Here is a 23,814-nt window from a genome sequence, read left to right as displayed (position 1 = left end):
TCTTCAGGCCCCGCCCCGCCCCGCCCCGCAGGCCCCAGAGCACGCTCCCGACGTCACGTGCACTTCAGTCCAGTGAGCGGAAATGACGCAAGCCCTGTGCGCCACCAGGATGGCCGGGCCATGGCGGCGGGCACAGGATACGTGCGGCTGTGGGGCGCTGCGCGGTGTTGGGCGCTACGGCGGCCACTGCTGGCTGTCGCCGGCGGGCGGGTGCAATCTGCGGCCGGAGCGTGGTTGCCCAGAGGCCGGCGGGCCTGCGACACTTCTCCTCCGTGGGCGCTTTGGGGCCGTGGCCCCACGGCTGCCGGTCAGTGGCGGGGGCTTTGGGAGGCGAACAGCCGGGGCGGCAGCAGCGGATTCTCGGGGGGCGAGGATGCCCCTGAGGGCGGCGTGGAGGATGGCGCCGCCGGCGCGGGGGGCAGCGCGGGCGGCGGCGAAGGTCCCGTCATAACGGCGCTGACACCTATGACCATCCCGGACGTGTTCCCGCACCTGCCACTCATCGCCGTCACCCGCAATCCGGTGTTCCCGCGCTTTATCAAGATTATCGAGGTAATGCGGTCTCCTCCGTTGTCCTCCGTTTCCCCACCTCTGCACGCAGCGAGTTGGGCCGAGGGAAAGTTTAGCACCCTCATTTCTCCAAAGTTTTTCAGACACGAAGTTTATCTAAGGCAGGAGTTGGAATTTTGTCTGTTAATCACTAGCTTGGTGAACTGGAGCCAAATTCCTCCTCTAGGAGCTCTTAAGGCAGCGGTTCTCAACGTGTGGGTCGCGACCCCTTTGGAGGTCGAACGACACTTTCACAGGGGTCGCCTAAGACCATCGGAAAACACATATATAATTCCATATTGTTTTTGTGATTAATCACTATGCTTTAATTATGTTCAATTTGTAACAATGAAAATACATCCTGCATATCAGATATTTAAGATTCATAACAGTAGCAAAATTACAGTTATGAAGTAGCAACGAAAATAATTTTATGGTTGGGGGTCACCACAACGTGAGGAACTGTATTAAAGGGTCACGGCATTAGGAAGGTTGAGAACCACTGTCTTAAGGGGAGTTGGACCCAGCGAGCTTAGGACTGTGCACTTAGCGTGTCATCACAGGCATCCGGCTCCGAGAAGAACCCGAAAAGCAGTCTTGCGCCAGTTACTTTTCTGCAGATGTTGTTGGTAAATGTTTTCTAACTCCCCAGAGTGGCCTTTCTAGTGATGAGCCTCTCTGGGATCAGGATTAATTCCTTTCTTAAACAAGTATTTCTAGATCATGTGCCAAGTTCAGTTCAGTGAACAAGACAAAAATTCCTGCCTTTGGAGCTCATATTTTAGCGAGAAGCAAGAAGCAAGATTAGTAAGTAAAGTATGTGCTGGAAGAGAATGAATACTACAGGGAGTAAGAGAGCAAGGGACAGATGAGGAAGGTGCGAGGGGAATCTTCTCCGGGGGGTGCGGGGGAGTGTTCTTACCCACTACCATGTCGCCAGCACTGAGGTACAGCAGTGAACAAATCAAACAGTCCCTGTGCCTAAGGAACGGATGTTGTAATGGAAAGAGACAGGAAACAAGGTCCTTTCAGACTAAGAAACCTAAAGGGAGGGTTGGGTGGGGAACTAGGGTGATGTAATAGAGAGAAAACATTGTGAGTGCAAGGAACTTGCCTTTTTAGAGTAGGAAGGACACAAATACCTCCCTCCCCCACCCCACCCCTTTTTTAATGATGTGGAAACTGGAGTCCATGGAGGAGAAAGGTTATCTTTAACTGTCTAAGCAAGGTCATACAATGAGTCAGCCTCTGTATTCACCCTCCAACTTCGCCCCCTCACCCCAGTTTCTGCTAAGTAAATCTCAGGGATGCCTTGGAAAGGGACAAAACAGAGGGGCAGCAGCCAGCCAGTGAGCAGGGGACAGAAGAGGCCCCTCCACCCCCTGTTTTGCACTGCTGCTGATGTCTGCCTGAGCTGCTCTTCCAGGGCCTGCCTTGATGTTGAGTAGTGGTTATTTGGAGGTCCCAGGGTAGGACCCTTTGGCTGACTCCACCATCCCTAGTTCTGTAACCTTGGGCAAGCTGTTGCTCTGGGCCTTCATTTTCTCATCTGTGAAATGGACATGATAGTATCTTCTGTCTTAGAGTTGTTGTGGGAAATGAATGAGGTCATGTAAAGGATCTAGAATGGTACCTGGTGCTTAGTGTGCCTCAGTAGTAAGCAGCTGCACCTGTTGTCTTTTATGTGGGGCTCTTCAGACATTTCAGAAGCCTGCCTTGGAGAGCTCTTTCCCATCTTTGACCCACCATCAGCAGTCCTCTCTACCCTACCAGGTCCGTGGGGCCAGGACTGTTCACCAGGTGTGGTCCCCTCAGCCCAGCAAAGGGGCAGGTGCCCGAGCAGAGATAATGATTCTTCTAAGACAGCGGTTCTCAACCTGTGGGTCGCGACCCCTTTGGGGGTCAAACGACACTTTCACAGGGGTCGCCTAAGACCATCGGAAAACACATATATAATTACATATTGTTTTTGTGATTAATCACTATGCTTTAATTATGTTCAATTTGTAACAATGAAAATACATCCTGCATATCAGATATTTACGATTCATAACAGTAGCAAAATTACAGTTATAAAGTAGCAACGAAAATAATTTTATGGTTGGGGGTCACCACAACATGAGGAGCTGTACTGAAGGGTCGTGGCATTAGGAAGTTTGAGAACCACTGTTCTAAGATGTTATGTCTGTCCATCTGGAGCTAGCCAGGAGGGTTAAATGAGTCGCTGTGGATAGCATGAGACTGGCATGTGGTACTCATATTTTTGTAATGAAAAGGGATCATGCCAAAGAAGGGGAGGTACCAAGATGCAACAGTCAGCTGTTAGCAGAGGAGAAATGAGGGAAACTTTCGTGGACCCAGTTAGTGTTTCTGAACTTGTTAACCAAGCTCCGATTACTTTTGTTTCTGTAGTTGACTGCATGGGGCTAATTTGCCCCAGTAGGTTCTCTTCTTATCAGTGGCTTCGGACTGTAGACTAGAGCAGTGATGGCGAACCTATGACACGCGTGTCAGAGGTGACATGCGAACTCATTTTTTTGGTTGATTTTTCTTTGTTAAATGGCATTTAAATATATAAAATATCAAAAATATAAATCTTTGTTTTACTATGGTTGCAAATATCAAAAAATTTCTATATGTGACACGGCACCAGAGTTAAGTTAAAATGCTGACACGCTGAGCTCAAAAGGTTCGCCATCACTGGACTAGAGGCTCTTAATTTTTATTGGGTTGATGTACCCTCCTGATGGACCTTTCTCCAGGGAAAAATGCATCCATAGTGACAGGAATTCCCAGACCCTAAGTTAAGGGCCGCTGTTAGAGTTAAAACACAGGTTCTCAAATTTTGGTGCTTGGACCAGCAGCATCACCTGGGAGCTTGTTTAGAATGCAGACTCTCAGGCCCTCTTTAGATTTCCTGCGTCAGAAACTATGTGTGCTAAAGACTGAGAGCCATCAAGTTTAGGCAGTCCAGTCTGGGAATTAGCACAGGCTTGAAAGAAATCATTTGAACCCTAAAAGACATCTGTGCACCACCCCCCATCAGCTGTTTCCTAAGACATCATTAACCCCGTACCTGTCGCTGAAATGACATCAAGAAAATGTGCTGTGATCTTGGGGGTTTCAGCGATCAATAAATAGGGTAAAGATGTGATTGGGAAATACTTTCAGTGAAGACTAGAGGAAGTTAACATCCTATGGTGTGGGCCATATTTGAATTACACACATTTAGTGTAGTTCTGACACTGATGAAATCAGTAAAGTTTAGATTTTAGGCCTTATATTTTGCCACTGAAACAGCTCTTGAAATTGAGCCTTAAATCAGTTTCTTAGTTCTGGCCACTTGTCTACTTAGAGTTTTCTTTAGGAAGGGGGAGAACCACCGAGGAATGCAGTGGTTCATATATCTGTCTTTTGTTTGTTTTTGGTCCAGGGGTTCCTGGACTAAGTTGGTTAGTGACCTCGATCAGATTAGCATGTCCCCAGAGAATAATATAGAAAATGTTAGAGCTGCTATCAAAATGTCAGCTAGAAAACCTACCCTGCGTTTCACTTTGGGGTCATTGTCATGCTAGGTTAAAAATAAGAAGTTGGTTGAGCTGCTAAGAAGGAAAGTCCGTCTTGCCCAGCCATATGCCGGCGTCTTTCTAAAGAGAGATGACACGTAAGTGTAATTTTTCCTTCGCTCCTTTGCTGAAGTCGCCCTGGAGTGTAGCTCACCACCAGTTTTGCTCCCTAAAGTAGCCTGGACCTCTGACCCTTGACCTGAAAGAAACCAAGTAGAGCCTACAGGGGACTCAGCCTGGAGCCAAGCGTTCCTTTATAGCAGGGGTCCTCCAACTTTTTAAACAGGGGGCCAGTTCACTGTCCCTCAGACCGTTGGAGGGCTGGACTATAGTTTAAAAAAACAACTATGAACAAATTACTATGCACACTGCACATATCTTATTTTGAAGTAAAAAAACAAAACGGAAACAAATACAATATTTGTATTTGCATGTGGCCCGCGGGCCGTAGTTTGAGGACCCCTGCTTTATAGCCTGGACTGAAGGCTTGGCTGGCAGCGCTGGGCTTCATGCCTTGTCAAGATGTGGGGGGGTATTGACCTCGAGGACCCTTGGTGTTAAAACATGCACACCTGCAAGGCCGCTTCAGCACAGAGCGAAGTGGGCAGATAGCACCGCTTTGGATATGTCCACCTTGACTCCTGGCAGGAATTAGTTCCACTTCCAAGTTAGAAGTCTAGGGTGTCCTGAGTAGGCTCTGTCCTGGGATTTTGGAATGGAATGAAAATTCCATCCAGGATGCCTCATGGCCAGGAGCTACTCACCTGTGCAGTTACCACTGGTATTCTTTAGCTGACAGGTACTTTACTGGGCTCCAGAGCCCCTGTGGGAGCAAGGAGGTCACTGTTGGTTTTCAGTCCAGGCCAGTTGAGTTTTTTGTCTCTCCCTCCTCCAGCCTAGCCTGAGACACTCCATGGGAATTAGAGAGCCTGTGCCGATGTTCCTTTGTGTCTCTCTCCCTCAGTAACGAGTCCGACGTGGTTGAGAGCTTGGACGAGATCTACCACACGGGAACGTTTGTCCAGATCCACGAGATGCAGGACCTTGGGGACAAGCTGCGCATGATTGTCATGGGACACAGGAGGTTCGGGGGTCTGTGGGACACTGGTGGGAAGGGTGGTTCTGAGTACCCCCAAGTTCCAGCACTGACTCACCCTTCTCAGTCATCCCTGCAGCCTGACACTACAGTGACCACACCAAAGCTGGAGATTGAGGCTAAGACATGTCATCTCTGGAACCTCCCTTCTCAGAGTTCCCTTGTTAAAGTGGCAGTATGGGTGGTCCGTGAGAAGTCATTTCTTTAATGCACGTTATTTTAAAAAGCATCACAAAAACAAAGTAGCAAGTTGCCTCATGTCTCATGTCTAGGTGTCTGCTGTTCACAGTTGGGCTTGCTTTTCCTCCAAGTGCCTGCAGATAATGCTGTATTGTCATTCCTAGCAATTTGCAGTTTTTCACCCAGACACACTTCCTTGTGGTCCATGGAATTTTTAACTGTCAAAGGACTGCATATGTTTAAGTCCAGTTTAAGCCCTTGTAATTATCACGATTAATTTTAAAAATCTGCAAGGTTGAAGCTCTCGATAGAACAGCAGTTCTCAACCTGTGGGTCGCAACCCCTTTGGCGGTCGGACGACCCTTTCACAGGGGTCGCCTAAGACCATCCTGCATATCAGATATTTACATTACGATTCATAACAGTAGCAACATTACAGTTATGAAGTAGCAACAGAAATAATTTTATGGTTGGGTTGCAACATGAGGAACTGTATTTAAAGGGCCAGAAGGTTGAGAACCACTGCGATAGAGGAACTAACCAGCTTTTCACATGTGTTCCAAGGAACATTGGTCCTGTGAGATGCTTCACAAGAGTCCTGTGATCGAACACACATGAGAACATTTCGGAGTACAAGCTGATAACGTGTAGTGAAGATATAGTGGATGTTCTGAAAAGCCCCTCATTGGAGACACTGACAGCATTTATTGAATTCAGTCTTCCATCGTTTTTCTCACCTAGCCTTTTTCTTGTGTCAGCTGGCCGCACCCCAGATACACTCTGGGGAAAGGGCCTGTGCCGGGCCCTGATTCTGTGAAAGTCCTGCTGGCACTCCCTGCACTGAGCCTCCACACCCCTTCCTCTGTTCCCGCTAGTCTCTTTAAGGGAAGAGGCTGTTTCTCTGTGTCCTGGAAGGACTCATGAGCCAGAGGGAAGAGAGTAAGATTCGGTCCGAATTAATAAACAGTGGTGCCTGCTAACTGCCCTGCCTTACAGAATGCGGTGCCCTATAGAATGAGCCCTCTCTCCTGAGGCCAGGCCTCCTTTTCTCTGTGCACCTTGCTGATGACAGCTGGGCACCGAGTAGGCATCTGTGGTGGCTGTCAGACCCTTCTCTGAGGAAGGCACCATTGTTAGTTACTGTGTGACAGAGGGGAGGCGGAACACGTCATACAACACCTGGATGGAGAGACAGGGTGGGAGCACCCCTAGTGGGGGGACACCAGAGGCATGAAAACAGGTCACAAGTGACATCAAATGGTGGTGGGTGCTTTAGGGAAGGGGGGAGATGAGGATGGGCAGGGTGACAGGATCTGGCCTCCTTGAGGAGGTGCCCTTGAATCGAGACCTGAATAACACGAAGGGGTGAGCTCCAAGTAAGAGAGGGAGGCAGAGTCCCAGAGATGGGCTCTGCCGAGGTCGCAGCTCGTAATGGTCCCCAGAACTGGTTTCCATTGTCTTATCCATCAGTTTGTGGAGGACAGTGGGGCATTGGTGTGGGAATGGAATGGATGGGTCTGCTGGAGTCTAAGGGCAGAGGCGGATGCTGGTCTTTGGGCTCTGAGAAAATAGCTCAGTCTTCAGCTCCAGAGTTTGTAGTTACCCTGCCCTGTGCCCAGCAGGACCCTTAGTTATCAGCACTGGGGGCCTCATTAGGGCACGGCCCCTCCCAACCTCAGCGGCTCCATCTCTGCCTCGCTCCCGGCTACAGGATTCACATCAGCAGACAGCTGGAGGTGGAGCCGGAGGAGGCCGAGGCTGAGAAGCAGAAGCCCCGCCGGAAGCCCAAGCGGAGCAAGAAGGAGGTGGAGGAGGATCTGGGTGTCAGGCGCCAGATGGAGGTGGTGGTGGAGCCCAACTCAGGCACCCCCAGCGAGGTGCTCATGGTGGAAGTCGAGAATGTTGTCCATGAGGACTTCCAGGTCACAGAGGAAGTGAAGGTAAGTCGGTACTCCTGAGGAAGGGGCTAGCCTGTTGCAGCACTCATTGTTTGAGAGTGCAAAGCACACTTTTCCTCACAAAAGTCCTTGGGAGAAACTGGGATGAGAAAAATGAAGGAAATCCACTGGGGTCCTTAGCTGCTCTGGAAGGAGGCAGGGTTTGAACCCAGGTCCAGCCACAGCCTGCAATCTCCGGGCAGGTGCCTCCAGCCTTCCCCCCAAGCCTGGTGCACCGGGGCGGGGAAGCAGGGCACATTCCTCGGGAACTCGGGCTCTGAGACAGGAAAGAAACAGCCTTCTTCCTGGTGAGCCAACTTTCAAGGTGGTGGTGGGAGTGTCTTTCCACCTGCTCTTCTAGTGCAACTTCTAGACAGGGTGACTGCTGGGTAGGAATATAGTGAATAGCTTTGGTCTGATTCTGAGGCACTGTGGTTTTTTCTTTTCTTTTTTTAAAATTTATTTTTAGAGAGCGAGAGAAATATTGATTTGTTATTACACTTAATTTGTGTATTCACGAGTTGATTATTGTATGTGCCCTGACTGAGGATCGAACCTGCAACCTTGGCATATAGGGACCATGCTCTAACCAACTGAGCTACCCAGCCAGGACACCAAGGCACTGTCGAGAAGTTTTGTGGGGCAGCTTCTGAGCTCCGAGGGAAGGAGTGCTGTGATTGGTTGGTGATGTTAGCCTTGGGTGCTGGAAGGGGCTTGGCTGCGTTTGCCACTGGCCTGTACCAGCAGTCCAGGGCCACCCGGGCCCTTGAGAGCAGAGCTATGTGGGAGAACCTTCCATGGTGGAAATATTCTGCAATTCGGCACCATTACCTGTGGCTATTAAGCACTCTACCTATGGCTGGTGCAACTGAGCAACAGAACGCCCATTTTATTTAAGTGAATAGCTACCAGTGGCTGCCGAACTGAGGTGTGGGTTTACATGTCATAAACAGCACAGCTTCAGAGTTTCCTATGAGGATTGTGTAGTAGGGGAAAGGCAGACATAGATGGTGTTATGAAAAGAATCGAGGACCAGGCTGGGGGGCTGGTGCAGAAAGCCCTTGTCTTGGGAAACAGGCTGGGCTGGGAAGGGGCTGCCCCTTCGTCCGTCATGCAAGGCACATTCGTGGGAAACGGTGCTGAACCATTTGTAGACGACCTGTATGTAGCAGAGCAGCTCCCCCACTGTGATTTATTGAAAGTCAGGCCTCAACACAAGGGCTTGAATAAAAAAGAAAAAAGAATCGAGGACCTTGGAGAGACAGTGCACTCATCCTTGTTCACGCAAGGGCGATGGACCTTCAGCTGGCTTCCTTCTATAAAGATCAACTCAGGCAATTCAGGGACAAATCCAATAACTAGATGCCACGAGATTACACTAGAAAACCCCAGCCGTTGTGGCTGCTTGCTTCGTGCCCACCGGTGCCCTCATTGGAGTACAATATGCTGCAAACCGGCCTTCTGGAAACAAATGAGGTGTGGGTGTGTATGTTGTAAACTGCCTGGTGGTCCTGCCAGAACAAGAGCAGCCTCACTGTGGCAGGGAACAAAGGCAAGAAGGAACGCAGTACCCATAGGTCCACAGCCTAGGGCCCCACCTCCACAGGGACCTGTGGCCAGGTTCCAGGAGGAGCAGACTGAGAGCCCTAGTGACTCAGGCAGATCCCAGACAAAGAAGTCACAGCCTGCGTGTTATGTGGCCAAGGTTGAGGAGTGTCAGTTGTGAGTGATAAAAGAGTAAAGAAAACCCCCGCTCCCTCTGTAAGAAATGCCCCCCCCACCTCCAAAACGCCTCGTTCTAAGATTAGAATGGTGTAAGGAGATGGAGTTGGTTTTAGTATTTGCTCAATTGGTTCGGTGTCCCCGTGACTGGTGAATTCTGGCTCTGCTCCTGGGTCTCTAAGGCCATCCTTGGCCAGGACCAGGTGGGAGGGTCTCCCTAGGGCCACAGTGCCCCTCTGCCCCACTGGCCCCAGGACCCCGTGATCCATGCTAGTCTTCTCACTTTCCAGGCCCTGACAGCTGAGATCGTGAAGACCATCCGGGACATCATTGCCTTGAACCCACTCTACAGGTTGGTGTCCTGCACCCTCCCCAACCGGAATGTGTGGCTAGCCCTTCCTGAGGCCAGGCTGGGCTCTCTCTGTGGCACCTGGGTTGGCAGAAATTTTTCTCAAGAGCGTCCTGGTTGAAAACCTTTTGGGGGCAGGAATTTGACACCCACGCCCAGTCCTGTGCAGGTGGAACCTCTTCCCTTCTAACAGGGACATCCTGGGGTGGGATGGCTGACCTGGCCCAGGTTCTTTGCCTTCTTCCTGCTAACAAGGATCTGGATTTGGCTGGAAGCCTTTGTTGTCATTAGTTGGAGTGAAGGGGGATCTTATGAGGTTACCATGTGGCTGCCGCAGGGGGCTTCTATCTGGGCTGGAGGTGTTACACTCATGATTCTAGGATAGGGGTGGGCAAACTTTTTGACTCGAGGGCCACAATGGGTTCTTAAACTGGACCGGAGGGCCGGAACAAAAGCATAGATGGAGTGTTTGTGTGAACTAATATAAATTCAAAGTAAACATCGTTACATAAAAGGGTACGGTCTTTTTTTTAGTTTTATTCATTTCAAGCAGGCCGGATCCAGCCCGCAAGCCGTAGTTTGCCCACGGCTGTTCTAGGACAAGGAGGCCCTACTGGTCCTGAAGCTGGGGAGGCCCATATGCAATGCTGGCTCTCAATGCTGCTAGGGACCATGAGACAGGGCCAGCAGGAGTGAAGTCCCAGCTGCTGTCATGGTCCTCGTGCCCCATGACAGTATCCCTCTGTCCCTTCCAGAGAGTCTGTGCTGCAGATGATGCAGGCGGGCCAGAGGGTGGTAGACAACCCCATCTACCTGAGCGACATGGGTGCTGCACTGACTGGAGCAGAGTCCCACGAGCTGCAGGATGTCCTGGAGGAGACCAATGTGAGTTGTCCGCACGTGCACTGTGCCGGGCCTGTGCTGCGTGCTGGGCCGCTTCCCAGGCTGGCTGGGCTGGCTGGTGTCCTCAGCTCCCTTTTTGAGATGATTTCACAGCAGCACATGCCCTTCATTCACATCCAGCTCCCTCATTCTTTTTAACTGCTGCATAGTATTCCATCAGGTGGTGCCCGTGATTTAGTGGTGGCATATTTGAGTTGTCACCAGTCTTTTGCTTTTACAAACACCTGTACAAACATCCTGATCCACACAGCTTGAGTACCTGATGGAGTTTTATCTGTAGAAGGTGTTTCCAGAACCTGGCTTGTTGGAACAGGGGTGCATGCCTCTTTTTGTTAAAGTGTGGCTAGTGGTCTGTTACAGTTTAGGCCAGTGATGGCGAACCTATGACACGCGTGTCAGAGGTGACACGCGAACTCATTTTTTTGGTTGATTTTTGTTTGTTAAATGGCACTTAAATATATAAAATAAATATCAAAAATATAAATCTTTGTTTTACTATGGTTGCAAATATCAAAAAATTTCTATATGTGACACGGCACCAGAGTTAAGTTAGGGTTTTTCAAAATGCTGACACGCTGAGCTCAAAAGGTTCGCCATCACTGGTTTAGGCTCTCTCTAGCAACAGCTTGCTGAGTGCCCCGAACCCCCCCACCCCCACCCCCCACCCCTGCAGAGATGGACACCATTCTGATTGATGTCTCCTTTTTCTGGCAGATTCCCAAGCGGCTGTATAAGGCCCTGTCCCTCCTCAAGAAGGAGTTTGAGTTGAGCAAGCTGCAGCAGCGCCTGGGGCGGGAGGTAAGTGGGGTGGGGACAGCCCTGAGCTGAGAAGCCCTTCTGTGCTCCGAGGGCTGCGTGCACTTGGGCTGTGAAACTCATTAGGTTAAAAATTACAACTGATCCTAGCAGCTGAACCCAGAGAAAGAGGTCTCCATCTGACCATCCCCCTTCGAGGGGGAGGAGCTCTCTGCGTTCAGAGTCCTGGGGAAAATGTGTGAAATGGGAACAGATTGGGAAAGGTTCCAAAGCTTTTTTCCAAGACTGGACTGTGTATTCTCTGGTCTGAGGGCAGCTTCTTGGCCCTGCAGGTGGAGGAGAAAATCAAGCAGACACATCGCAAGTACCTCCTGCAAGAGCAGCTGAAGATCATCAAGAAGGAACTAGGCCTGGAGAAGGAGGACAAGGATGCCATTGAGGAGAAGTTCCGTGAGCGGCTGAAGGAGCTCGTGGTCCCCAAGCACGTCATGGACGTTGTGGATGAGGAGCTGAGCAAGCTGGGCCTGCTAGACAACCACTCCTCGGAGTTCAAGTGAGTGCCTGGGGGCAGCGGTGCTGGCTCCTCTGTCACATCTGGCTCTCAGAAAAGCCTGTGACCTGGCAGGGTCTGGCATGTTGACCCAGAACGCCACCGGCACTGGCACAAGCACTTGTCTTAAACAGCCCGTGACATGCATCAGTCCTCTCAAACCATCCTGTGTGGAACCTGCCTTTGTCACCCCCATTTCTCAGATAAATCAGGGTTCAGGAAAGTCAAGTCAGTGACCAGGACCTCTAAGCTGGTTGTCGGGAACAGTGATTTGAACCCAAGGACATATGGCTTTAAGCTAGTGCTTCCAGCCAGAGCCAGGAGTCCCTGAACCGTCACCCCGTGGCCACCCTCTTCCCTTGGCTTCTGTCCTCTGGCCTCCCTCTTGCTGCTTTGAGAGTCAGCCAGGAAGTAAGCGTATTTTATTGGGAACTCAGCCTTGACGTGGCTGTGAGTCAGGATGGCTGCCCAGGGTTTGGGCAGAGAGGCTCAGGGCCTGTGGTGTCAGATCCCCGGGACTGGGCGTTGCTCCTGGGCAGTTTGTGGACTGGCAGGTCCTGGAATGGCCCTTCTGAAGGGAGGACCCAAGCACCAGGCCCCTCCCTGACTCAAGATGTCTGGGGAGGGCGACACTTTCTACAGGACCGTGGGAGATGCTGATGCCTCCATTTTAGAGGTGCCCCAGCTTTTCTTCCTCAGGCAGCTAATGAGCTTTCATGCTGCTGTCACAAGTGTTTATAAACTAGAACAGCGGTTCTCAACCTGTGGGTCGCGATCCCTTTGTGGGTTAAACAACCCTTTCACAGGGATTGCCTAAGACCATTGGAAAACACATATAATTACATATTATTTTTGTGATTAATCACTATACTTTAATTATGTTCAATTTGTAACAATGAAATTGGGGGTCACCACAACATGAGGAACTGTATTAAAGGGTCGCGGCATTAGGAAGGTTGAGAACCACTGAACTAGAGCCTTAAAACATGAACTAATCATACAGTCTCTTATTAGGACCCTACTGAGGGGCCTCTTCCAGGCCCCTGTCCCTGATACACAACTCCCAGGCAGGGTTACCCTCTTGGTAATGCTGACCTGCCACCACCCAGGCTTCAGTCTCCTCACTTGCCCTGGGTTAGGTTGTCCCCTCCATTCTAACCACTGTCCCTTCCATGGTGTTAGACCCTGAGCAGTCCCCATGCTCGCTGTGTCTCTGGTCTGGGAAATGGGCCTGGCACTTGTGGCGGGAACCAGGATACTTCCCAGTTGTGGCCCTCACTGAGATAGCTTTCCAGAGTGCTGCCAGCCTGCCAGCCAAGTGCACTTGGTGTAGTTCACGCTTTGGGCTTAGTGGGTACCAGCCACATGGATTTGCAACAGCAGGGGCCAGGTGCCTCGCGGGGACCCACTCACCACTCTGATCTGTCCTGTGGCAGCGTCACCCGCAACTATCTGGACTGGCTGACGTCCATCCCATGGGGCAAGTACAGTGATGAGAACCTGGATCTGGCCCGGGCCCAGGCAGTGCTGGAGGAGGACCACTATGGGATGGAGGACGTCAAGAAGCGCATCCTGGTGAGGCCGCCTATACCCTCTTCTGTGGGCCCCGGGGTCCTGGGCACAGGCCAGCCTAACCCCACATCCAGGCACTTGGTCGTTGCACCTAGGGCGGATGCTGAGCGGCGTGGTCTGTAATGGTCTGGATTTGCATATGGGTCTGGATGCCTCGGGGGCTGGGGCCCAGGATCCCCTCCCTGCTGTTGGGGAGACCCAGAGAAGCCCCCTGGTGAATGTGGGGGTCTGGAGGTACAGAGGGGTTCAGGAAGGTAAGGGGTAGAGGGCCCTGGCCAGAGGTGTTGGATTGGCTCAGAAATGTCAGGGGCTGCCAGAGCCAGCCTGCCCTACTCCAGGGGCTCAAAGATTTACAAGGGGAAGAAAACAGGCCTGGCTGAGGGCATTGGGGCGTGGGCAGACCAGGAGAAAGGAGGAGGCCATTGGGATCCACAATATAGAAGGAAAGAGCCTGTTATGTGGGGGAGCTGCCTAATGGGCCTGTACTGTAGTCATCCATAGTTGATTGTCAGTCACACATGTTCTCCTGGCATCTACTTGTCCCATTGGTGCCTCAGGCCGTCCCACCCTGTGGCAGATGACACCTGCAGTCAGGTTGGCTCCTCCAGGACAGGCCTTGTCCCTTCTCACCCCCCAGAAACCTAGAAAGTACCAGAAGGTGGCCAGACTCAAGTCAGGCACAGCCCTTACTCTGCACAAAGGCAATGATTGTCTCATGGGAGCCCACCTCTGCCCACAGGAATTCATTGCCGTCAGCCAGCTCCGAGGCTCGACCCAGGGCAAGATCCTCTGCTTCTACGGCCCCCCTGGTGTGGGCAAGACCAGCATCGCCCGTTCCATCGCTCGAGCCCTGAACCGAGAGTACTTCCGCTTCAGTGTCGGTGGCATGACGGATGTGGCCGAGATTAAGGGGCACAGGTAGGCCCAGCCTCCTGGATCTGCTCCTGCCTTTGTTAAAGTGATTGGGGTGGCAAAGTAGTAAACTCCACTCACACTGGAGTTAGGAACTGAAAAGTTGAGGCATCTAGGCCCGGCTGAATCCAGGTGCTCAAATATTGGATCCAAATCTTGACCCTTAGGGAGGGCTTTGTCAGCATTTCCAGCTTAGTTCCCACCAGCAACTCCCCCAGCAGCCCCACCAGAGTTCCAGGGCTGGCGCTTGCCATTCTGCCTGGGCTGTCTGACTAGTGACTGAACTAGAGTGAGGGGCAAGGTGGTCTCCCCAGTGAGAATGGGCCAGCCCACACCTGTGAGGCCTGAGCACCTGTCTTGATTCTTTCCTCTCTCATCAGACCCCGAGCAGGGGCTGGTATCTTCTGTGTTCCGGGTCTTAACCATTTGTACACCATAAGCGTCTATAGACGCAAGTGGGGAACCTTTTTTAATTAAATTCAAAATATCGTGGCAGTTAACTGGTTACAGCTACCTGGCCCTGTGCTTGGCACCCTTCCGGGGAGCAGTCAGTATATTTTGTTCTCCTGGGGCTTCCCGCCATGCTGGCCTCCACGGAGGTTGGTTCTTGGAAAAGTGTAAACTGCTTGAGACACAAGTGTAGCAGATACACTAGTATTTGTTCTCAGGTTGCCAGTGTTCAAAGGTGGGGTGGGGAGGCCGGATGGGGAAAAGGTAGCGCTGTCATAGGCTATTCTTGGTGCTTCTCCCTAATGACTAATAGATGCGTGATCTCTATGGACCACCCACAGGTTTTCCTGTTCTCCCTTGTACCTGGCCACATGACCTCCTACCTGCCCCCAAGCCCTGGCAAACTAGTGTTTAAGGATGATTTGAGTCCATGTTACAAGTTCCTTTTTGTTGTCTCTGAAAACATGGATACTTTTGGCCACCCACTGGGCAGGGTGAGTTGGGTGTGACCTCCACCCCTCACTGACTCGAACCCGCAGGGAGGTGGGCAGTCTCTCGGCTTCCTGGCACAGAGCCTGGTGTGAGCTCCAGGAGGGGTCAAGAAGGGACAGGGCCCACACAGCATTGGAGGCCTCCAGGCTGGGATGGTGCACATATTCCTGGGAGACCTACTCTGAGGGTGGAGGGGTGCAGGGAGCTGACCTGGGAGGCTGGGGAGGTTCTTGCCTCAGTACTGACCTCTGAGCTGGTTGAGCAGGAGGCTGAAAGTTGGGGGTGGGCCTGAGGGAAGGCAGAGGGGACCCTGGTACCCCCTGTGCCCTAGTTGGAGACTGCCTAGGAGCTGTGGCAAGGACCACTCCCCAGGGTGAGAAGAGGCTTTGACTTAGTTTCTGCACAAGTGCAGGCGGTCTGACGTTGGGAGGTCATTGGGGAGAGGTACCCAGAAGGATGGGCAGGTGGGCACTTTTTGCTGATGCTAGTCTGGGATTCCAAACAAGGACAAGGACGGGGAACTGACTGACTGCTGTTGTCATACTGAAAACTGCCAAGCTCCCCTCGGCCCACATGGCCCACCCGTTGTCCCCTTGCTGCCCTCACATTCTTCCTCTCTCAACTCTCACTCTGTTCCTGCCCCAGGTGTTGGGGATGTTCCTGGTGCCGGTTTCTGGCTGCTTCCAGCCCTTCTTGTTCTGTTGGGTTTCACTGGATATGAGGTGCTGACTAAGGGGATGGGTCTTAGGGAGACCTGGCTGTGAATCTGTCCCCTGCCCTGAATCTGAGCTGGGAAAGGAGGTTGGGGTGACTGAGTGCTCCGCAGATTGGCCTGGCCAGAAGTAGCCAGCATTTCCCCCCAGAGGGCACGTGGCACACCGAGGTCCTGGATCTCCAAGGGAGCTGGGCCTGCGAGTGCGCACATGGCCTCCAGTGGATGGGGCAGGCACTGACTGCCCAGCGTGCTGTCTTCCCCAGGCGGACGTACGTGGGCGCCATGCCAGGAAAGATCATACAGTGCCTGAAGAAGACCAAGACGGAGAACCCCCTGATCCTGATAGATGAGGTGGGTGTGCGCCCTGGAGGGCTGAGCTGTGGCTGCGCTTCCCTGAGGTTCAAACCCTGTCTCCAGGGCCCTCCTAACCCAGAGCTCCGGGCAGCCCTGACCAGGCAGTCTGTGTTCACAATGAAACCCATGGCCTGGTGGCTTCGATGGTCCCTGAGTCACTGTGGGCGGCCTCACTGCAGCAAGGCCCTCTCCTGCCCCAGAGGACCCCATGTCTGCCCAGTCACGCTGTGAGGCCAGTTCTCTTGTCCCTTCTCAGGGCTTCCCCAGTTCTGGTCCCTGGTGCAGGTGGGGTCTGGGCCCACTTGGTTCCCCTGCCTCAGTGTCTGGTAAGCAGGTGCAAGGGGCAGGACAAGGTGCCAACACCAACTGCCCTCTGATGCCCTTCCAGGTGGATAAGATTGGCCGGGGTTACCAGGGGGACCCCTCGTCAGCATTGCTCGAGTTGCTGGATCCTGAGCAGAATGCCAACTTCTTGGACCACTACCTGGACGTGCCCGTGGACTTATCCAAGGTGTGTGTCCTGCCTGGGGCCTGACCCTGGCAAGGAGAGGTAGGGTGGCCAGTTCTCCAGCACCTCACACTGGCTCCCTAGGTGCTGTTCATCTGCACGGCCAACGTCATTGAGACCATCCCAGAGCCACTGAGGGACCGGATGGAGATGATCAACGTGTCGGGCTATGTGGCCCAGGAGAAGCTTGCCATTGCCGAGGTGAGGCCAGGTATCCCATCTGGCAAGCCCTGGGGAGGGGTGCCCCACTGTGCTCAGGCTTGAGCATCTGAGTGCACACTAAGTGCTGGGCACTTTGAGTTGAGGAGTCAGTCCACAGTGCCTCTGCTCTCAGAGCTCCCATTCCCGTTCTAGTCAACTATCAAACCTGAGCGGGAGGGAGACAGGATACTGATCCCCGTGTCACGTGTGTAGTATGAGGTCTAGCCAAAAGAAACATGTGGCGTGTTGTAAACTATAATGTCACACCTCTGACACCAGGTGTGGGGTGTTTGCCCCCACCAGCCAGTTTTCTGGCTGGGTGTCCTGCATTTCAGTGACACTACCCAGGGTTAGCGGCAGAACTTATAGGTTCCGGGCTCATCCCACAGAACTGCCCCAACTTCAGGAGCCACTCACAAGTCCCGGCCTCTCCTCTGACCAACCAGCTGTAAGCTGGATTCTTACAGCCAACCTCTTCCTCGGGTTTGATAGTTGACTAGAACAGTTTACAGAACTCAGGAAAAGAGTTTAGTGTACTCGTTTATTATATAGGATGTACCTTGGAAACAGCCCAAAAAGAGTGACACGGGATGAGGCATAGGGAAGGGCTGCAGTATTTACTATTTGGAAAGGGTTTCTCCCCTCCATGCCTTTGTAGCCCGGAGACGGCACTGGGCCCCAGGGGGAAGGGGGGATAAGGACTCGGGTGGCAGGGGTGCTGGGACTCCCTGCCATATCTGCCCTCCATCCATAGGACTCAAAACGGGTGAAGGATGGGCTGATTCAGGGTCTGGGTGGGGGCTTCCTTCAAACCCCTGAAGGGATATGACAGCAGGGACACAAGGACTTCTGGGAGCTCCAGGGCCAACTGCAGTGTCAGTTGGCTCTGTTCCCTACCTAGTGCTCAGGGCTGTCTGTCCAGAGACTGCTGTACAGCAGGAGTTGTGCTGGGCTATGGGTGACCATGGAGCCTCTGTCTGCTCCGGGCAGCCGCTACAAAACCTTGTCTGTATGTGGGGTGAGCCCAGGAATCAGGGAGGCCTTCCTGAAGGAAGTGACATCTAAGATGCCATCTGGAGAGAGGATAGCAATTGGATCTGGGCAGAGGATGTAGTAGGAGCAGGGGTGGTTGGCTGGGGGTCTGTAGGTTGTGGACCCCACTCTTCAGGGTCCTGGCACCCACTGAGCTCTGCCCAGATACTCTGTTACCATCCCTCCAAGCCTTACTGGCTACTTTCACCATCAGTGCCACCCTTTAGCCTGCCCTGACACTCTATGTTCGTTCATTGGTTGACCCCAGCTTCCTCAGGGACCAGAGTTCCATGAAGGCAGGGTCCACCTCAGTCCTGTCTTTACCAGCCAGGGATCTGTGGCTGGGTGCTGGGCCCTGGATCCTGAGACCTGGGGATGAGGAAGGTCCCAGGAGGATCCTGACAGAGCTCCCCTCTGCCAGCGGTACCTGGTGCCTCAAGCCCGTGCCCTGTGCGGCCTGGATGAAAGCAAGGCCAAGCTGTCGTCGGACGTGCTGACTGTCCTTATTAAGCAGTACTGCCGGGAGAGTGGAGTGCGCAACCTGCAGAAGCAGGTGGAGAAGGTGAGCCTAGAGGGTGTGATGTGACCGAAGCGAGCCAGACACAGGGCAGATGCTGTCTGACCCCACTCCTGTGAGGTCCCCAGCAGTCAGACTCACAGATATCAAAGTAGAATGGTGGGTGCCAGGGGCTGGGGAGTTTTTGTTTGGGAAGCTGAGAACGTTCTGGAGATGGACGGTGGGGATGGGTGCAAAACAGTGTGAAATGTACTTATTGCCACTGAGTTGCACTCTTAGAAATGGCCTACAGTGGTACATTTTTTATGTGATGTGCATTTTACACAATTTAAAAATTAAAGCAAAAGGAGATGGATGTGGTGAGTGGGGGCCGGCTGCCCATCATCCTGCCTCACCCGCCCCAGGTCTTAAGGAAGTCCGCCTACAAGATTGTCAGTGGTCAGGCTGAGTTGGTGGAGGTGACACCTGAGAATCTACAGGACTTTGTGGGGAAGCCGGTGTTTACTGTGGAACGCATGTATGAAGTGACGCCACCTGGCGTGGTCATGGGGCTGGCCTGGACCGCCATGGGTGAGTGCTGCACGTCCTTCCGTTTGTCCTCTGGGACAAGTTTGTACTTTGTTGCCCTGAACCACCCTCTGGCTGGCTGGTGGCGCACAATGAGACCAAGGGAATTGGGGCTGTTGGAGAGGTGGCCACAAGGTGGCAGGTGTACTCCATAGCTTTATTTAGGTGATGCTTTGACAGGCTTGCATGTGGGACAGTCCTTCACAGCATGAGACCCTGGGACACCACCCAGCAGGGGAAGGGGTGAGAGGGAACTTGTGTCCAGGTGGCATTGCTCCACTTGGCCTTCAGGGTCTTTTAGAGCCCAGGGCTTGCTCTGGCAGGGGTTGCTCTGGCAGGGGTTGGGTGCTGTTTTGGGGGGTTTGTAAAGGAAGCAGGCTCTGGTTGACAAAAAGTTTGCTTATTTGGGTGATATTTAAAGCTATGTAAGAATTTGTGCCTGGTGTTGGCAGCCTGTGTGAAGGTACACAGGGTAGGGCCAGTGCACAGTGGTTCCCTTAGGTGGCATGGGCGCTGACATGAGACAGAGGAGGTGCTAGGCTGAGGAGAGGTGGGTGAGGAAGTGTTGCAGATGGTGGCCCAGCATTGAGGGGGAGTGGCTACCCTGGGAATCTATCTATCTCAGAGCTCACAGCCCCTACACACTGGTGTCTTCCAGGAGGCTCCACGCTGTTTGTCGAGACATCCCCAAGGCGGCCTCAGGAGAAGAACAGCAAGGACAAGGACGGGAGCCTGGAGGTGACAGGCCAGCTGGGGGAGGTGATGAAGGAGAGTGCCCGCATTGCCTACACTTTTGCCAGGGCCTTCCTGATGCGGCATGACCCCACCAATGAGTACCTGGTGACTTCACACATCCACCTGCATGTGCCAGAGGTGAGCCACAGTGCCCACCCACCCACCCACCCACGCAGCCTTGCATTGGGCCTACCATCCACCTGCCTCTCCCCACCAGGGCGCCACTCCCAAGGATGGGCCGAGTGCTGGCTGCACCATCGTCACAGCACTGCTGTCACTGGCCATGGACAGGCCGGTGCGGCAGAACCTGGCCATGACGGGGGAGGTCTCCCTCACAGGCAAGATCCTGCCAGTGGGCGGCATCAAAGAGAAAACCATTGCGGTGAGTGCTTTTCCCTTCCCCGCCCTCCACTGCCATATAGTCCTTGGACAGGTAAGGCACAGCAGACCATCTAATGGCCCGTTTTATAGTGGGCATGGGATTTGGACCTAGAGCCCATCTTGAACTGTTCTAGGTGTCTCTATACATAGGACCCCCCCCCCCCCCCCATGAACTCCTCAGTGACTTTGTGGGCTCCTTGAGGAATGGGGCAGCTTCATTGCTCACGTGGCCTGGCACTGAGAACCTTGGGCAGGCCCCTCATCCCCTCCCCCGCGTCCAACTCCTGGCAGAGCCCCACTGCCCTGACTAGTATAGATTGGGCCAGGACTGTAAGACTCAAAAAATTTGAAGTTTTGCCTACATTTTCAAAATTACGTTTTTCTCCAGCTGTCATTGCATTTTTAGGAACCTTTTTTCCAGCAAGGGTCATTTGGATATCTATAGCATCCTTTGCGGGCCATAACAAATTATCCACTTAAAAATTAACCTGTGCCCTAACCGGTTTGGCTCAGTGGATAGAGCCTTGGCCTGCGGACTCGAGGGTCCCAGGTTCGATTCCGGTCAAGGGCATGTACCTTGGTTGCGGGCACATCCCCAGTGGGAGGTGTGCAGGAGGCAGCTGGTCAATGTTTCTCTCTCATTGATGTTTCTAACTCTCTCCCTTCCTCTTTGTAAAAAATCAATAAAATATATTTAAAAAAATATATATATATATTTAAAAAAAAAAATTAGCCTGCTACACTTGGTCAGACTCAACCCTAATGCCTTGGCAGGGCCAGACCAGATCTCTTGAGCCTTAGCCTGACATTCCCCACCCGTTCTAAAGGTAAAGCAATGGATGCTGATTCACACACAAGGCTGGGCAGTCATTTGTGGTGGACTCTGAGGGAGCCACACTCCAAGATCAGCCCTAGGCTTCTTCAGAAACCAGTGCCCCTATCTGAGCACTGGGTCTGGGCTACCATGAACTGGAGCCCCACCAAGTCCTCCCCCTCCTGGACTAACCCAGTGTCCCCTGCATCCTAGGCCAAGCGTGCTGGAGTGACATGCATCATCCTGCCAGCAGAAAACAAGAAGGACTTCTGCGATCTAGCTGATTTCATCACCGAAGGCCTGGAGGTCCATTTTGTGGAGCACTATTGTGAGATCTTTGACATCGCCTTCCCCAAGGAGCAGGCGGAGGCCCTGGCTGTGGAGCGGTGATGGTGGCCTAGGCACTGCAGGTGCTGATAGGCCCATTCTGAGCTGAAACTGCACTGGGGGGAAGGGGCTCTGGGAAGTTGAGCCAGGACTCAGCAAGTGGCCCAGAACCCAAGGCCCTCAATTACAACTTAATCATGGAATCTGACATATATGAACTATTTAATTATGATTAAAGACCATTTCTAGTACTACCTGTGTCTTCTGTGTCTACCATATGGACCAGCTTCAATGTCAGCACAGGAGCCCCAGGTTTCTGAACAAGTTTTATTACAGACAGGGAGGGGCTGGGGCTCAGTCCTTCTTGGCTGCTGCCTTCCTCATGGCCGCAAGGACATTGCTCAGCTCCTCTCTCTTCCTCTTGGCTCGAATGTGTGTCCCCACCTGCAAGCAAGGTGGGCCATCAGCCTGGGGCCCAATCCCACCCTCTGTCCCTCTGGGCACACATGTGTTTCCACCTGCCTGGCAAGAGGCCAAATGCTTCCACCCAATCCCACCCCCACCAACTGCCCACCTACCCTTTTCTTGATGAATTTCAGGGCCCTCTTGTCCTTAGAGACCTTGAGCAGCTCCATGGCGCGCCGCTCATAGGGGGCAAAGCCGCACACCTCTCGGATCATGTCCCGAACGAACTTGGTGTGCTTGGTGAGGCGCTGGGGGTGAGGAAGGCCATCAGGACGAAGCGCTCCAGACCCAGACCCTTAGGGTCATGTCTGGGCCTCAGCGGGAGCATTCTGTCTGGTGCAACGGAAGCAGGAATCCTCCCCATCCCCCCAATGTCACCAACACAGCAAGTCATGCCTGGTCCTTTCCACAGGCTGCCATGCAGAGTTGGGGCTACTCAATAAAGTGTGGATAAAAAAGGGGCCCTGAAACCAACACAAGTCTTGCTCAGCAAAGTCTTTAGTTATGAGCAAGTCTTTGTGGGTAGTCTGCTAACCGCTGTGGTGAAAGGTGTTCAAGCAAACCCTGCCCGCTGTGCTTGGGCACCTAGGCGAACACCTCTGATGGCAATGCCAGAGTAATCCATACCCCTCGAGGGGGTGACCGCCCTCAAGAGCACAGTCTTAACGATCCTGCTTTCTTCCGTAAATTCCCTCAACTTCAAATGCATTAAATAAGTGGCAGACTGTTAACCTCGGGGGAAATTTTAGATCTTGCTTCCAGGCAATGGTCAGTTTGGCTCAAATAAACTCATGAAAATTCCCTACAGGTGTGGACGTTTCTTAGGTGGTCGGAGGCCCATAAGCCCTGACCTGCCCGAAACGCCCCAACCCGACACTGAAAAGCATCAGCTGGCCAACCCCACGCGACGCCCACTCTAGTGGGCAAACCGCTTCTGTCAAACCCGCCCCACCTGCCCCCGCTTCCACCCCGCGGGCCGGAGGGTCGTGGTGTATGGCCCGGCCGGGCGTTCGCCGGGCAGACAGACATAGGGACTTCACTCACTGCTCTGGCCGGCCCGGCACCCACTTTCTGCCGCTCAGCCCACCGCGGGCTCCCCGCTCCTCTCGGCAGCCTGGAGCCTGTGCCCTGGCCGCGCCCTCCGCCCGGGAAGCCCTTCCCACCTCCCGACCCGCAGCAACCCGAGCGCGCGCCTCCGAACTCACCCCGCGGCGGCGGCTGTGCCTCGGCTTGCTCACGTTCTTGGTCACCTTGTGGCCCTTGTTGAGGCCCACGGCCATGGGGTAGCGCAGAGCCATGGCTGCGGACAAGGGGGAGAGGTAAGTCCCGGCTCGGCCTCTGCTGCCCAGAGCGCAGCGTCCCGGCGCCCCCGCAGTCGCTCGCTACACCCAGCCATTCCCCCAAGCCGCACCGGAGGCCCTGGGGTACGGATGGCGGCGGATCCCCCCAGCACCGAGATGAACTAACCTGCTGCTCCTCAATGGCTGCCGCGGCGGAAGGGCTGGCGGAGCGCGGAACTCTGGGATATCTATTCCTCACGGGTTGCGCGGGCCAGAGGCAGGGATACTGCGAGCGCCCCCTGGCGGCTGGAGGATTTCCTGCGGTCTCGTGAGCATGCGCATTTACCCCAGCTGGCCCTAGTGAGGGGTCGGAGTTGGTGGGCGTGCCTATGGCAATGGTGCCTCCCTATTCCGGGGGGTGGAAAGTTCGAATCTCACCTCTGCTGGGTGAAATCACATCTCAGCCGCTAGCTGGCGCCAGGGACTTCAATCTCACAATACCTGAATTTCTCTATTTACAAAATAAGGGCAATAATAGGGCATATTCCAAACCAGGGGTCCTCAAACTACGGCCCGCGGACCACATGCGCCCCGCAGAAAACATTTGTTTTTTTACTTCAAAATAAGATATGTGCAGTGTGCATAGGAATTTGTTCATAGTTTTTTTTTTTTAAACTATAGTCCGGCCCTCCAACGGTCTGACAGTGAACTGGCCCCCTGTTTAAAAAGTTTGAGGACCCCTGTTCCAAACTGAACGAGATGTAATGGTACCTGACACAAAATAAAACTTCCATAAATGAAGGCATTTTATATGAGGCCAACCTTTGAGTTAGGGCTAAGGAAGGCGATGTGGTATAGTGCCCGTTGGTGGCATTTGAGGTGAA

At 53.1% G+C, this 23,814-nt stretch overlaps 2 protein-coding genes across 3 annotated transcripts; one reads left to right on the top strand and one right to left on the bottom strand.

The window, feature by feature from the left end:
- Positions 1-109: 109 nt before the first annotated feature.
- On the top strand, positions 110-21,436 carry LONP1 (lon peptidase 1, mitochondrial). The gene is given in 20 exon segments (XM_036314492.1): positions 110-193; positions 195-284; positions 286-552; positions 4,125-4,213; positions 5,080-5,199; positions 7,103-7,331; positions 9,341-9,402; positions 10,155-10,284; positions 11,017-11,100; positions 11,391-11,611; positions 13,045-13,183; positions 13,920-14,098; positions 16,013-16,100; positions 16,492-16,614; positions 16,696-16,812; positions 18,266-18,406; positions 18,766-18,931; positions 19,587-19,801; positions 19,881-20,045; positions 21,072-21,436. Coding segments are annotated over 20 exon segments (2,886 nt in total). The 3' UTR covers positions 21,249-21,436.
- Positions 21,437-21,497: 61 nt separating this feature from the next.
- Positions 21,498-23,255, bottom strand: RPL36 (ribosomal protein L36). Of its 2 annotated transcripts, none has more exons than XM_036314515.1 (4): positions 23,118-23,255; positions 22,856-22,950; positions 21,764-21,898; positions 21,498-21,629 (listed from the first exon to the last, which is right to left on the bottom strand). In XM_036314515.1, the coding sequence occupies exons 2-4, from the start codon at positions 22,946-22,948 to the stop codon at positions 21,540-21,542; spliced, it is 318 nt and encodes a 105-aa protein (XP_036170408.1). In that variant the 5' UTR covers positions 22,949-22,950; positions 23,118-23,255; the 3' UTR covers positions 21,498-21,539. The 2 variants fall into 2 exon arrangements, with proteins under 2 accessions (XP_036170408.1, XP_036170410.1); XM_036314517.1 differs by lacking the exon at positions 23,118-23,255 and adding an exon at positions 23,062-23,085.
- Positions 23,256-23,814: the final 559 nt, after the last annotated feature.

The sequence above is a fragment of the Myotis myotis genome, unplaced genomic scaffold, assembly GCF_014108235.1.
Source record: "Myotis myotis isolate mMyoMyo1 unplaced genomic scaffold, mMyoMyo1.p scaffold_m19_p_6, whole genome shotgun sequence".
NCBI lineage: Eukaryota > Metazoa > Chordata > Mammalia > Chiroptera > Vespertilionidae > Myotis > Myotis myotis.
The sequence above is the reverse complement of the archived record's forward strand: the minus strand, read 5'-3'. Positions and strand labels throughout refer to the sequence as shown.

Excerpts from the sequence above, each read along its gene's own strand:
- RPL36 (XM_036314515.1), bottom strand. The coding sequence starts at position 22,948 with ATGGCTCTGCGCTACCCCATGGCCGTGGGCCTCAACAAGGGCCACAAG. Across the intron at positions 21,899-22,855 it reads GGCACAGCCGCCGCCGCGGG|CGCCTCACCAAGCACACCAA; the intron begins GTGAGTTCGGAG and ends CCTCACCCCCAG. Across the intron at positions 21,630-21,763 it reads TGAAATTCATCAAGAAAAGG|GTGGGGACACACATTCGAGC; the intron begins GTAGGTGGGCAG and ends CCTTGCTTGCAG.